Below are 14,497 nucleotides of genomic sequence, written 5' to 3'. Positions count from 1 at the left end.
ACCAACAGACTCTGGTCAGAAAGGGTGGCCAGTGGGCAATAGTTGGGGAGGTGACGTAGCTTAACACCCAAAGAATAAGGCAGAGTAGCAATTGGGGCAGCAGGAGGTGAGCAGGCAGGTGCTCCGGCCTATCAGGGAGAACAGCAAGCAGAAAGTGAGTGATGTCAATAAGGAGCCTTCTAGGTGCCAGGAAGGAATGGCCCTTGTCCTGTGAGGTAACCCATGGTGTTTGTGTTCAACAGGCCTGGGACAATGATCTTTGTGCTGGGTGACTGGCAGACTTTGGGGAGCAGAAGCCATGTCTTCCCTGACTGCTTGGGACCCAGGCCTGATGCAGTTGAATAACCAATCTCTCACACCCCTGCAGGAATCACCCAGGAGAAAATCAACGAGATGCGGGCAGCTCCTGAGCAGAAGATGATAGCGGACATTCACTGCATGATTGCTGCCGGCCAGGACCTTGACTGGATAGATGCCCAGGGGGCCACGCTGGTGAGGAGATAGGTCAGGCTGGTGTGGGTGGGAGGCAGGTACCAGAACCAGGACCAACTGGGGCTGACTGAATTGGGTCTGGTTCGTAGCAATGGTGAAAACCTATACATTTGTGTCCTTGGGCTTCCTCTGGACCCCCCGCTGCTCCTCGAATATAGACAATTAAGGCTGGGGTCCAGCCTCCTTCTGACCCTGGCCATTCTCACCTGGGCTGGGAGTCAGGAGCTCTGGGACTGGGCTCTGATGCCCATCTGCTCTGTCTCCATGGCAGCACCTACACTCTCCTCAGGACTGCCCTTCGCCCGCTCACCCACACAGTCTTGCATTGTATCATCCAGTCCCTGCCTGCTATGCCCTTGAAAACCGCAGCCTTCCTTATTCAGCTCTCCCTGAGGTTACTGTAACAGATTCTCTCCGCCACTCCATCAGTCCGTCCGTCCATCCATCCATCCATCCATCCATCCATCCATCCATCCATCCATCGCTTTGTCCATCTTTCTGCCCATTTATCCATCTGTCTGTCCATCCAGTTAACACACAGTTATAAGGACTACCTCTGTGCCCTATGCTTTACTAGTCCTTGGAGAGACAAAATGGCTCTTTCTCAGAGCCACCTAGTTACCTCCACTGGTCCTTGTAACTCAGCTGTCACTGTCAGTAGCTTGAGAGGACACCTTGGCCCCTCCTCCAGCCCCTCAACAGCACAGGCTCAGTACTAGGGGAGGGTCTGCTTCTGCAGTCTCTAAGCTGAACACTGAAATATGGTATGGAAGTCCCCTCTTCAAGGTCTTGGCACTGTCCTAGGTTTAGGCTCCTTGCAGGTCTTGGGCATCCAGGGACCCAATGGTTGCTCAGCAGACTTAAGCACTATTATTAGGCTTACCTCATTGCTCTTAATGCTGATTTCGGGCCTCAGATTTGTTGATGGGGCTTCTCTCATTTACTCTTGAGCTCTGACCTCTGCTTCATGTCCACTACATGACATGTAGTGTCATGACAGGTCCTTGCTCAGATCTTCTGCTCAGCTCAGCATTGAAGAATGGGGTCAGGTAGGGATACTGAATGCTGCTGGCTTTACGGTGACCCCAGCCGCCTGTGCCAGGCATGTACTAAGTCCTCCTAGTACACTGGAGGTAATGGTGTCTTCCTCACAGGGCAGCTGGGAGGACTGAACGACATTCAGAGGGCATTGAGCACAGTCTGAAAACTCAGGATATACTGATAATAATCTCCTCCCTATCTCTGTCTCTGTGTCTCTTCATGCACGCTATGCAAATGCTATACTTCTGAGATATATCCCCAGTGCTTACTTATTTATCTTTGAGACAGGGTCTTGCAATCCAGTTCAAACTGACATTGAGCCCACGATCCTGCCTCGGACTCCCAAGTGATGGGACTCCAGGCAAGTGCCACCATGCTGGCTCTGACAACCCTCCTCCTCACTAGCAATATCCCGATATGAATTATGCTTTTTATTCCCTGGTTAAGGACCTCCTGTGACCCTGCACTTTGAGGGATCTGGCTAGCCAGCCAGGTTTCATTTTCCACGGCTGACAAGCTTCAGATGTATAAAACCCATGATTATGCTAATCTGCATGTGCTACTTACTCACACCATACCCTAGATTTATTCCGAAAAGTTAAAGAAGCAAAGAAAACCTGCCCTTATCAGACCTCAGAGCAACCTCCTCACGGAGGAAACACGTGACCAAACAAGTGATCGTCAGAGTCCCATTCAAACCTGAGCCGTGACTTACCTGTGCCCGTGACTCTCATCATGGATCCCAAACCCTTTCCATCCTCTGCATCATTCCCAGTCAGTCTTCAGCCTGCTCTAGAGACTGTCACTTCTGTCCCCTTCTGTGGTTGAACAGGAGTTTTTCTTTGCCTCACTTCCTTCTCTCTCCTTCACTCATTCTTTTCTTTTTCTCTTTTTAAAACTTATTATGCATACAATATTCCCCTGGCATATGTGCCCACACGCCAGAAGAGGGCACCAGATCTCATTACAGATGGCTGTGAGCCACCATGTGGTTGTTGGGACTTGAACTCAGGACCTCTGGAAAGAACAGCCAGTGCTCGTAACCTCTGAGCCATCTCTCCAGCCCCCTCCTTCCCTCACTCTCATGACACACCTTGCTGTCATGCTTTCCACCCAGCGCTAAGCACTTCCTTTTCTGGGTGACTGGACGAGTGGAACAACTGAGGCCTGCTTAGGGGGCAGCCATGACAGGCAGCCTTGAATGGTGCTGAAGAGAAGAGTTAGGGCCTCAGCCTCAGCGGTGGCTCATGCCGGTAACCCCAGGTAATCCCAGCACTTGTGCAGGAGGACTGTTGCAAGTTGAGGCTGTCTTGGGCTACGGAATGAGACCCTTTCTCATTAGCTAACTAAATAAGTAAACAAACTAGTTGGGACCTCAACAAGGGCAGCGTGAGTCTTCCTGATGGGTGTCAGTTACCTACCACTGACAATCGACCCTCCAGGGTAATCTTTATAGTAAACACAGCATTTCTATGCAGTAGGGAATTAGGAATTGCTTAGCTGGGTGACTGACCTGGCATTTCCCCTGAGGGTAACCTGGGTTGTAGTCACGTCTGAAGTGGGTCTTCTTCCTGTGGTTCCCTCGCACAGCTGATGTTAGTATTGGCAGTTAGCGGAAGGCCTGTTTCTTGCCTTCTTCTTTTGGAGAGGGTAGGGGCAGTGTTTTTAGACTGTGTATCCTTAGCTGTCCTGGAACTCACTCTGTAGACCAGACTGGCCTCAAACCCACAGAGATCCACCTGCCTCTGCCTCCTGAGTGCTGAGCTTAAAGGTGTGTGTAACCGTGCCCGGCTTGTTTCTTGCCTTCTTATTTCTCTTCGGGGCTCCAGGAGACGGCTACTTCCTCCCCATGGATCCAAGAAAGCATAAAGTAGAAGCAGCAATGCCTCTCATGCCCCAATCTCTTAATCATATCCTGCCCCTTGATAATGTCCTCTTGGTTACAAGTGAGCCATTTGATGTGGTCTATAGTCAAAGGCAGAGCAATCAGATTCCAGATTTTAAAAGAAGATGTGTCAAATACTAGGTAGGTATATTTTCAAATTGCCGCATTGAACCTCTGAGACTCCTTCTCCAGGGTTCAGGTGAAGAGCTCATCTCTGCCTCCCCTTGTCCTTTTCTATTTCACACTTAGTAATCCCCTGCAACCTTCCTGGCTGGTATCACAACCTCATTCTGTTCCATTCTCTGGCCCTGAGGATGCTCTGAGGCTTGGGGGGTGAGAAAGGACACCTGCCTCCAAATGTGGAACCAATCCCTTTAGGAAAGCTCACTTCTTTTAGGAGGAAGGCCCTGGAACTTGCTCTGTAGACCAGGCTGGCCTTGAACTCACAGAGATCCGCCTGTCTCTGCCTCCTGAGTGCTGGGATTACAGGTGTATGCTACCACCGCCCGCGGAATTCTCACTTCTTTTCTTTCCTCCAGCTACACATAGCTGGGGCCAACGGATACCTGCGGGCAGCTGAACTCCTCCTGGACCATGGAGTGCGTGTGGATGTGAAGGACTGGGATGGCTGGGAGCCTCTGCATGCAGCAGCCTTCTGGGGACAGGTACTTCCCACTCCATGTAAAGTCCTTTGGGCTGGCAAATGATGTAAGTGAACAAGGACCCACTTAAGGCACTGGCTACAGTAAGTATGGGAGATGAGAAGACTCAAGGAGGTTGCAAACACTTAGATTTGCCCAATAGAAAATTCCCTTGATTTCTGCTTTGCATGGTTTCTGTAGAATGTGTTTTCCTAAATCTGATTGCAGCCTGTGCAGCCACCCATAGACACCCAACAGTTGTGGCATCGTAATTGATTCCTCCTCCTCCTGCTTCTCCTTCTTGTAGTAACCCAGGCATGCTGGGAGAAGGTGCCAAGTCCGTCAAATTTGAGAGGGCTCTCTCATGGCTACAGCATGTAGCAACTTTCCTCCACCATTCTTTGGGTCACATCCAGCTTCTGGGCTTCTTGAAGCCTGGGTATGGGGAACATGAACTTCTTCCTGTGTTGCAGATGCCAATGGCAGAGCTGTTAGTGTCCCATGGAGCTAGTCTCAGTGCCAGGACGTCCATGGATGAGATGCCAATAGGTAAGACAGCTTCGTACTTTGTATGTACATACTTACCAGCTTTTTGATGCTGAATAGACATATGGTTGAACATATGGCTGCATACTGAAAGTAGGCAAGTAGATGATAGAGATAGATAGATAGATAGATAGATAGATGATAGACAGACAGACAGAAAGACAGACAGATAGATGGACGGATAAATGGATTGATAGAGGATCAATGGGTGAATGGATGAATAGGGTGGACAGGTAATGTGATGTGTAATGTAATGATGAATGGATAGATAAGTAGATGGGTGGGCTAAGGATGATGAACCTATGGACAGATGACCAGGTTATCCAGAAGATGGACAAGTTGATAGACTCAGTAGAATGGCTGGTGGGGTCAGGGGGAGTTCTCAGCATCATTGCTTCATTTCCTTCTTGAGGGCTCTGCTTGTTTCTCTCAATGCTCACATCAGGGAGACTCTATGACTCTCCCAGAGACCATCAAGGGTTATGTGTCCTGGTTTCCTTTCTGTTGCTGTGATAAAACACTGACCAAAATCAACTTGGGAAAGAATGAGTTTATTTGACTTACACTTCCACGTCATAGTCCTTCATTGAGGAAACTCAAAGCAGGAGCTGAAGGAGAAGCCCTGGAAGGATGCTGCTTACTGGCTTGCTCCCTCTGCTTTGCTATTCAACCCAGGCTTTCATGCTCAGGGTGGCACAACCAACAGTGGGCTGACCCTGTAGTCGTAGGCTGCTTGTGCATTCCAGGCTGCCCAGAACCAAAATGATCACATAGAAATATGTATCAATTGCAATACTGTTTGACCAATAGCTTAAGCGTATTTCTAGCTAGCTCTTATATCCTAAACTAAACCATCTCCATTAATCTGTGCATCACCATGAATTTGTGGCCTACCAGCAAAGTTTCGGCAGGCTCAGGTGGAGGCATCTGTCTCCTCTAGCAGCTACATGGCTTCTCTCTGACTCCACCTACTCTCTCTATATATTTCTTTCAGCCTGGCTCTACTCTGTTAAGCCATTGGCCGAAAGCAGCTTCTTTATTAACCAATGACAATAAAACATATTCCCAGCATACAACACCTCCCACATCATGGCCTTTCCCAGCTTAATCAAGAAAATGCTCCCACAGACTTGCTCACAGGACAGTCTGATAGAGGCAAGCCCTTAGTTGAGATTCCCTCTTCCCAAATATGCCTAAGTTTGTGTCAAGTTGACAAAGCCTACCAGCACAGTATGAGTTCCTCAGTCTTCTTAGCTGGGAACTTCAGGAGTTCAGAGGCCCAGGTCTCCCATTTCCACCCTCTTCTGAGGAAATAAGCAGGGGTTGTTTTCTCCCCTCCCTGTATGCCCCAGAAGGTTCTCAGAGTTTTTGGTATGTACCCATGGTGGCTCCTGTGGTATGGAGCCCCTAACTTGCCTTCTGCAACTGACTCTTGTACTCCTTCAGACCTGTGTGAGGAGGAGGAGTTCAAGGTCCTGCTGTTGGAGCTTAAACACAAGCATGACGTCATCATGAAGTCCCAGCTGAGGCACAAGTCATCCCTGAGCCGCAGGACGTCCAGTGCAGGCAGCCGTGGGTGAGTGGTATGGTGCAATTGGGGGCCCCTGCTCCTGCCTGCCTGTGGCTCCTGGCCACAGCTTCCCAGCACCTCCTCTGTCCCCCTCAGGAAGGTGGTGCGTCGAGCCAGCCTGTCAGACAGAACCAACCTGTACCGGAAAGAGTATGAGGGAGAGGCCATCCTGTGGCAGCAGCGGAGTGCAGCAGAGGACCAGCGTACCTCCACCTACAACGGAGACATCAGGGAGACCAGGACAGACCAGGAGAACAAGGACCCAGTGAGGGACCTCCTGCCTTCCTTCAGTGTTGGCCACTGCCTTGCGAAGAGTACAGGGCCCAGCCTGGTCCTACCCACCTCCTCATCTGAGGAAATAGCTGAGTGGCACCCTTAAACAGCTGGCTCCTGTCTGAGGGTGGTGGCTGATATTGTTAAGGAGGTGACCCTTGGGTGTATTTAGCAGGGATAGAATGACTGTAATAGGTCTGCTCGTCCCCCAATAGATCTGATCCTGAATCCCCTACAAGAGAGGCTCAGCATGATAGTTACCCTAGGAGCTAAGGGCTAAGACCTTCTCTTGCAGGCACGTAAGGTTTGAGAATGGTATTTATCAAGATGCCGTCTGGTTGAAGGGGGGTATTCTGAAAACTGTAGCAGGACTCTGGGACAGTCTCTGAGAAGCTGCTCCAGCAGCAGCTAGTGGCCCTGGGTTCTAGGCACTCTCAGAAGATGGGGTATATATAGTCTTCTTCTTCATCTGTGGTACCAGAAGTCATGCTGGGGACTTTTGATGGCGGACACTGGGGCTGGAGAGATGGCTCAGAGGTTAAGAGCAGAAGTCCTGAGTCAGTTCCCAGCAACCACATGGCGGCTCACAACCATCTATGATGCAATCTGGTGCCCTCTTCTGGCCTGCATGCATACATGCAGGCAGAACACTGTATACATGATAAATAAATACATCATTAAAAAAAAGATAGCAGATACTTAGGGGTCTGAAGTCCAGAAGTCTAAAATGAAGATGTTGACAGGTTTTGTTTCTCTTGGTGCTTCTGAAAGAGAGATCTGTGCTGAGGCTTCTAGTGGCTTGGGTGTCCCTTCACCTTTAGTGTGACTTTGATCTTCGCCTCTGTCTTCACAAGCCTTCTTCCTTGTGTATGTGTACACTTCCACTTTTTAAATTTAAAACATACTTTTGTTTATATTGTATTTACAGATGTGGGCACATACATGTGAGTGTACATGTATTGTGTAGGCCAGAGGCCAATGTCTGTGATATCCACCACTCACTTCCACCATTTCTTTTGAGACAGGTTCTCTTACTGAACCTGACGCTCACTGATTAGCTAAACTGGCTGGCCAATGAGCTCTAGAGGTCCACCGGTCGCTGCCCACTCTGCATTAGCATTGCAGACATGAATGACCACACTCAGATTTTTGAGTGCATGCTGGGAGTCCAAACTCAGGTCTTAACTCTTATCAACCAAGCCATTTTTCTGACCCCTTTGTTTTTCTTCTAAGGGCCCTAGTCATTAGCTGAGGGCCCATCCCAATCTAATATACTCTTATAGTTACTTTTGAGTCAAATTATTTTATTGCTTGCATTTGAAGCACTCTTCAGTGACCTCTGCTCTGACTCTATTCAGTAGTCTCTAACCACAATGTAACTATCTAACTGTAGCCAACCACTCCACAGGACTTCACATCTGGATGGGTTTTGCACAGGCTTGCCCGTTCTTACAGTTTCTTCCTGTCACCAACACTAATCAGGTTGGTTTGGTGCTCAGCACAAGAGCCTCTCTGTGCTTACATAGGTAAGCTCATCACAGACGGTGTAAGCACATAAAGATGGCCTGGGCACTTGTCCAAGGCTTTGGCAGCTTCTTGAATTTCACAGGCTGGGCCATTGTGGATAAGAGCAGTCTTCGGCACCCTTAGTACTGACATCTATTACACTTCCAGCTGGGAACATCTTCCCTGGCCGTGGTGATGGGGCAGGGGTGAAGCTGAATCTTGGATTCACCAAGCATCAGCAATAGCAGGGAAAGAGCCCTCATCTTAATTTAATGACAGTTACAAAGAGAATCAATGGACGCAGACACTGAATACATATTTCTGCCCTCTTGATAATAGACTTTGAGACTTGAAGCAGTTTTATATTTATAGAAGAATAAGTGGAGTGGTTGGGAGATGACTCAGCCAGTCAAGTGTTTGCCATGCAAAATGAGGACATGAGTGTGGGTCTCCAGCACACACACTGGAAAAAAAGCCAACCAGGGGTGGTGGTGCACACTTTTGATCCCAGAACCCAGGAGGCAGAGGCAGAGAGGCAGAGAGGCAGAGAGGCAGAGGGATCTCTGTGACTACAAGGCCAGCCTGGTCTATAAACTGAACTAAAGGATAGCCAGAGCTACATGGTGGGACTCTGTTTTAAAAAAAAGAGTTGGGTATGATATACATACCTATAATCCTAGTGCCTTGGAGATGGAGACAGGAGGACCGCTGGGACTCTCTGGTCAGTCATTCTAGCTGAATTGACAAGCTTCAGGTTCAGGGAGAGACCTCTACCTCAACACACACACACACACACACACACCCCTACCCATACTTGTACACACACTCATACAAAAAAATAGGTAGAAAACTGCCCTTAGGTTCTATTTCATTACCGTCTTGCACTTGTGTACTGCCTATGCTGTCACCAATGAGCCAGTACTGATGCACACGTCACACCTGACTTTGTTCTGTGTTGCGCCGTCTGTGGACGCCACTTTTACGTGTCATGAAACATGAATATCCTGTGTCCCACTAATTAGGTTCTCACTTCAGTCATGTAGCTGTAATTGTCTAATCCGTAGTCTTTTAAAGTAACATTACTTGCAGGTGTTGCTTGGTGTTCATGGCAGGGGTTCAGAAGACACAGGGAGGTTAGTCTCTCTGTGATCAGTGTTCCTTGATGTCAGCTTCTCTTACAAGCAGAAAGGACACCTTTGACTCTGTGCTTCTGCAGCCCACAGCTTGCAGCATCTTTACCAATTGTAGTTCTTACAGAACGTCTTTCCAGTTGTTCTAGCAAAACTCTCAAAGTTGAGTTTCACGGATGCCCTGTATATTAACTCATCCCAGGACACTGGCAATAAAATATGTTCATTAGATTCAGCCCTGGGGTTGGGGTGGGCTTTGGTCTGCCCTGCCAGAACTCAGGCCTAGATGCCCCAAAACTGAGTAGAGGTAGGGAAACATATGCAGGATGGGTTTCAGCACTTAAGTCCCTCGGGAGAGGTGCAGGTGACTGGTGGGTGCAGGCCCTCTAGCTGAGGGGTGATGCTGACATTGTCCTCTCTCCCTCCGTCCCTCCCTCCAGAACCCCAGGTTGGAGAAGCCAGTGCTACTCTCAGAATTCTCTACTAAGATTTCCCGGGGAGAACTGGATGGGCCTGTGGAGAACGGCCTCCGGGCTCCTGTCAGCACCTACCAGTACGCACTGGCCAATGGGGACATATGGAAGATGCACGAGATGCCTGATTACAGCATGGCCTATGGCAACCCCGGTGTGGCTGATGTCCCCCCGCCCTGGAGCGGCTTCAAGGAGCAGAGCCCCCAAACGCTCCTGGAGCTGAAGAGGCAGCGGGCCGCAGCCAAGCTGCTCAGCCATCCTTTCTTAAGTACCCACCTGGGCAGCAGTGTGGCCAGGTCAGGGGAGAGTAGCAGCGAAGGCAAGGCCCCCTTGATCGGAGGCAGAACTTCCCCCTACAGCAGCAACGGGACCTCGGTGTATTACACGGTGACCAGCGGAGATCCCCCGCTCTTGAAATTCAAGGCCCCCATGGAGGAGATGGAGGAGAAAGTCCATGGCTGTTGCCGGATCTCCTAGTGTCTGGGAGCTAGAGGAGAGAGCTGCCTCGGAGATGTGCCCTTGGAATCCACGCCAGCCCTGGCTGGGGAGGTGTCAGAGGGCAGCCAGGGAGAGGTGGGAGCTGCTTTCCAGAGGAGTGCTGACCTCACCTCATGCCCAGCTGCCCATAGCATCCCTATTCCCCTCCATGCTGCTTTCCCGCCTCAATGCCTGCATCTGAAGCATAGCGGCCCCAGCTCACTCTGATTCAGGGAAGCTGAGCTTGGGATCTCAGTTCTGTACTTTAAAAAGGCTTCACACACACTTTTCACTTTAGTGTGTGGGAATGTTACACCTGAGCTCTTGGTGGGGCTGAGAATTTGTATTCCCAGAAGAATGAGTTCAAGAAAGTCTTGGCACACCACTTGGCTTCCATGGGGTTCTGACCTGCTCAGCTGAGCACAGTTCTGCTTAGAGTCACATCAGGCTGGGCCACCACCCACACCTAGGAGGGACAGGAAGTCTTCCTCTGTTTTCATGGGATCCAGGAATCAATATGGGTCAGATCAGTGGGTCTAGGCCTGCTCCCAGCAGCCTCACTGAGAGCCACTGTCTTGCACATGTCGATAGGCTGGTGTCTGACTGTTCAAGGGCCACGCTTGAGAACAGGCCATCCACTCTTAGAAGAAACCAAATCTTGTTTTGGTCTTCTGGGGAAGCACAGGAGTGGGGTAGGGTGCCACACATTGGTATTTTCCAAACTGTGTTTGGTTGAAATCTTCTTTGAGGCTGTAAAATTCCAGGTGGGAGGCAACTGAATTTGCCTTCTCCCGAGACAGAGTCACAACTGGGTTTTATCGTCAGTGAATTTTATCAGGAGCGTCTGTGGGGGCCTCCGAGGGGAAGGGTGAGTGCATTGCTGAGGACACCCTGGTTAACACTGATAGGACACAGCACCCCGGCTCTTATGGTTTCCGGGCTGTTTGGGTTCAGCCCATCTCAGCTAGTTCTTCTCAGTCTGAGTGAGCAGTTGCAGCTTGCCTGTGCACTACCCTCCCGCCTTACACAGCCAAGTGTGCAGAGTGACTGTCGGGCCCACGCCCCTCCACGCTTCGCCTTTTCTGTACTGCTATGTAAGACCTGTTTGCCAACGGTCACTTGTTGGCTCCTGCCAGGAGGTCTAAAAGCTCCCAGCCCACTTTCGCTGGAGCAGTAATGCTCAAAACTGCAAACGGAGGTGTCCGTGACCACTGTCCTGTGCTACGTCCAGGAGAGGGGTGGCATGGCTGGAGTTGACTTGCCTTCCAGCTGTACAGGTTTGCTGCCCAAGTCTCCCTGATGTTGGGGAAGGAAGCCCACACCATTTCACCACCACACTCTCCCACAAACTCACCGAAATTGTGTGCCATACCTTGGGTGCCACACACAGGCTCCACCAAAATCTTCTAATCTTCTGGTGTAACTAGCAAGCTATAAGTTTGTTCCTTGCTCTGTGCTCCTTTTATTTGTCCTTAAACTACCTCCTTAGAGCCCTGAGAGGATCCCTAAGTCTAGATTCAGATTTAAGGGACAGATACCCATGTTGTAATGGCCCCTTGTGCCAAAACCTTAGTAGTCAGTCTTGCCATTGGTCTCTGTCCCCACTGTGGCCTTGGGACCTCAGGAGGCTAGAGATGAGTTAGGACCTAACTGGGTCAGGGTAATGCTTTATCAGGATCAGAGGTATGGGGAGGGAGCTGGATGCAGAAGGTGGTCACCCCCACCCCAACTCCAGGACAAATGCAATCTGGCATGGTGGGGCAACATAGGAGACCAAAGTCAGTTTCTTGAATCCCTGGGGCCTTAGCTAGGTTCTGCAGCCCATGGCTGAAAGAGGATGATCAAAACACACATGTGTGGCTTTAAACTAGTATTTGGCTCTGACAGACACTGAGATGCTTCTGAAGCTGACTTTAGCCACAAGGTGGGCAGTGCCCAGGCAGCCAGCCACATACTCTCAGGAGTCAGCTGCCCAGGGTTATGGAGCTCTTTGCTCAGGGGCCAGAGAGTGAAGGCCTTTATTGCCCTCTCTGAGCCATTCAGGCCATTCTTCCTTCACCCCCAGCACTTCTTCCTGCCCTCTGGGCCATTTCTGTCTACTTGAGGGATGGGAAACTTAGCTGCCTCTTCCATGGGAGCTAGTCTCAAACAGTGTGGATTCATGAGATTTTGTTCATGTTATCCACCAGGGACAAACAGACGTTCCTTGTTTGGGCTCCCAGTCCCCAGGGCACTTTCCCTGTGACTCTTTGGAATATTGAGAGTCACGATGAGGAATAACCTCCAGTGCATGAGCCAGGGCCACCCACTCATTCACTCATGTAACCTGTTGAGGTGCTGAGACACACCAGACATAGTGGTGGTAGTTTCTGCAGATAATGGACCAGCCAGGCAGCAAGGACTTGGATCCCTTGAGGACTGTGGGCATCCCCAGACGCATCCATTATTCTGATAAGAGCGCCTGCATCCCAGACCAGTGCCCCTGTGCTTTGCAGATCCTGCAGTTCATAGTGTGAATCTCTTTAGCTGGGGTGCAACTTTATGACCACACCAAGATAACATTTGCTACTAAGCGCAGATGCTAGATTTCGGGTTCCAGGCAGACACACCACACCAGTCCATCTAGAGCCTTCAGAGGTAACCTTAAGGCCAGCATCCCTGGAGGACAATATAACGGCAGTCTGAGGTCAGAGCCTGGAAGAATTAGAAGCCTGCAATTTGCTGTCAAACGCATCCGTAGCTTTTACAGTCATCTCTTGCTCATTTTTGCTCATAAATCATATAGTCTTTTCTCCTACCCAACCAATGCATATTGGGAGTGAGAACAACTACTTTTTCCTTTTCATAGCAAACCTTTTCCTGTGTGTCAGCCTCTCTCCCTGAAAAGTGTGGATCCAGGGGCTAGGGGAAGCTTGGCAAGGTTGACCAGATGTCCCACTCCTACTAGGAACCCGTGTCTTAGTAGTCATTCTTGGCAAACTGCAGACATCTATTTCCAAACTGGTGCCCTGCGGTTCCCTGTGAAATGTGCTATTTGCACCCACCCTATTCTCCCTAAACAATTAGAAATTGGTAGCTATCACCAGATTGTGAGTTTCTGGCCAGTAGCTCAGGGAATTGAAATGATTCTTAAGCCCAGGTCTACTGAAGACTTTGGGGATATAATTCTTTATCAAATATTCAGCATTAATGAAGCTTCTTGGCATTATTCGCTGAATGTTTAGATGCTTGGAAGGGTTGCCAGAGTGTGGCACCCAGCTGGACATAGTGGCACACACCTTTAATCACAGTACTAGAGAGACAGAGGCAGGCAATGTATTTCTGAATTCAAGACCAGCCTGGTCTGCACAGTGAGTTCCAGGCCAGTTAGGGCTCTACAGAGAAATCTTGTCTCAAAAAAATCAAATAAATAAAAGTAAAATATGACTTCCTGGTTGACCTAGCGCACTTTGTAACAGTGTGAGATTCTTGGTTCTTAGTGTCTGATACTCTTGGATCCTGAGCTTTCTCTCCTACTGCTCTCCCAAAGCAGGGTATCAGAATGCTTTCCAGAGGGGCCATCCTTCCATGACACCAGGACTGTCTGAACCCTCACTGTTTGTAGCCTGGTGATAGCCTCCCCTTCCCCAGGGCACAGAAAAGCCAAGGGTCACATGGCCAGGGGACAACTCCACTGAAGTGACCCACCACTTTCCTAGAAAACCCTTTGGCCTCTCCTCCACAGGAGTCCCTTGTTGGCCAGAGGGCCTGCTTCTTGTGGGCGCTTTCAAGTGCCACTGTGCGGGGCCTGGCTCTGCACACCCAGGAAAAGTCTGCAGACCCCCAGCCCTCCGCAATAACTCACCAGACCAGAAGCCACTGATGTACAGAGAACACTTAAAAAATGTATTTTATGTGAAAAAAGTTAAAACTCTGTATACTGTATCAGCAGCTTTGTGTAAAAATGGCAATCAAAAGAGTCTAATATATTTAAAACTTTTTTTTAAAAAAAATTCTCATGGATCTTTGATATTGTACTGAAGTAGCGCCATGTCTCCAAGATGGAGTCTGACCATATCCCCAAGGGGCCTGTGCCCCTGGAGTTACTTTCAGCTGCCAAGGCCTGTGACGGAATTCGCTGTTATGGATTTTTAATTAAGATTATTAAATTCCTTTTAATAACACCTGTTGATCTGACTGTAGTTATTGCTGTACACTTGCCTGCATAGGACTGGCTTGAGTTCTACAAGAGACCATGCTGGGGTGTGCCTGTATCCAGAAGGCTCTCCTAGGAGGTCCCCAGAACAGGAAGAGCTTTGGAGATTCACAGGTGGTGCTGAGGGGTTTTCTCAGTTGATAGATGCTGAAAACTTAGGAATTCCAGGTGGTTGGCACTGGGCTTTATTCTGTCAAACTTTTCCTTTGAAATTACATAATGCCCTATAGCAGCATATATTTTACAGTTTGATTGGTGACAGATTTAT

At 49.4% G+C, this 14,497-nt stretch overlaps 1 protein-coding gene across 1 annotated transcript in view; it reads left to right on the top strand.

Moving 5' to 3' along the window:
• Positions 1–14,197, top strand: part of Ppp1r16b (protein phosphatase 1 regulatory subunit 16B) — a 98,009-nt gene extending 83,812 nt beyond the window's left edge. The window contains exons 6-11 of the mRNA XM_038331670.1: positions 368–492; positions 3,958–4,083; positions 4,533–4,608; positions 6,052–6,181; positions 6,272–6,440; positions 9,525–14,197. Of these exons, the coding sequence (XP_038187598.1) occupies positions 368–492; positions 3,958–4,083; positions 4,533–4,608; positions 6,052–6,181; positions 6,272–6,440; positions 9,525–10,034 (1,136 nt within the window). The 3' untranslated portion in view covers positions 10,035–14,197. The remainder of the gene's footprint in view (positions 1–367; positions 493–3,957; positions 4,084–4,532; positions 4,609–6,051; positions 6,182–6,271; positions 6,441–9,524) is intronic.
• Positions 14,198–14,497: the final 300 nt, after the last annotated feature.

This window comes from Arvicola amphibius, chromosome 5 (assembly GCF_903992535.2).
Source record: "Arvicola amphibius chromosome 5, mArvAmp1.2, whole genome shotgun sequence".
Taxonomy (NCBI): domain Eukaryota; kingdom Metazoa; phylum Chordata; class Mammalia; order Rodentia; family Cricetidae; genus Arvicola; species Arvicola amphibius.
The sequence above is the reverse complement of the archived record's forward strand: the minus strand, read 5'-3'. Positions and strand labels throughout refer to the sequence as shown.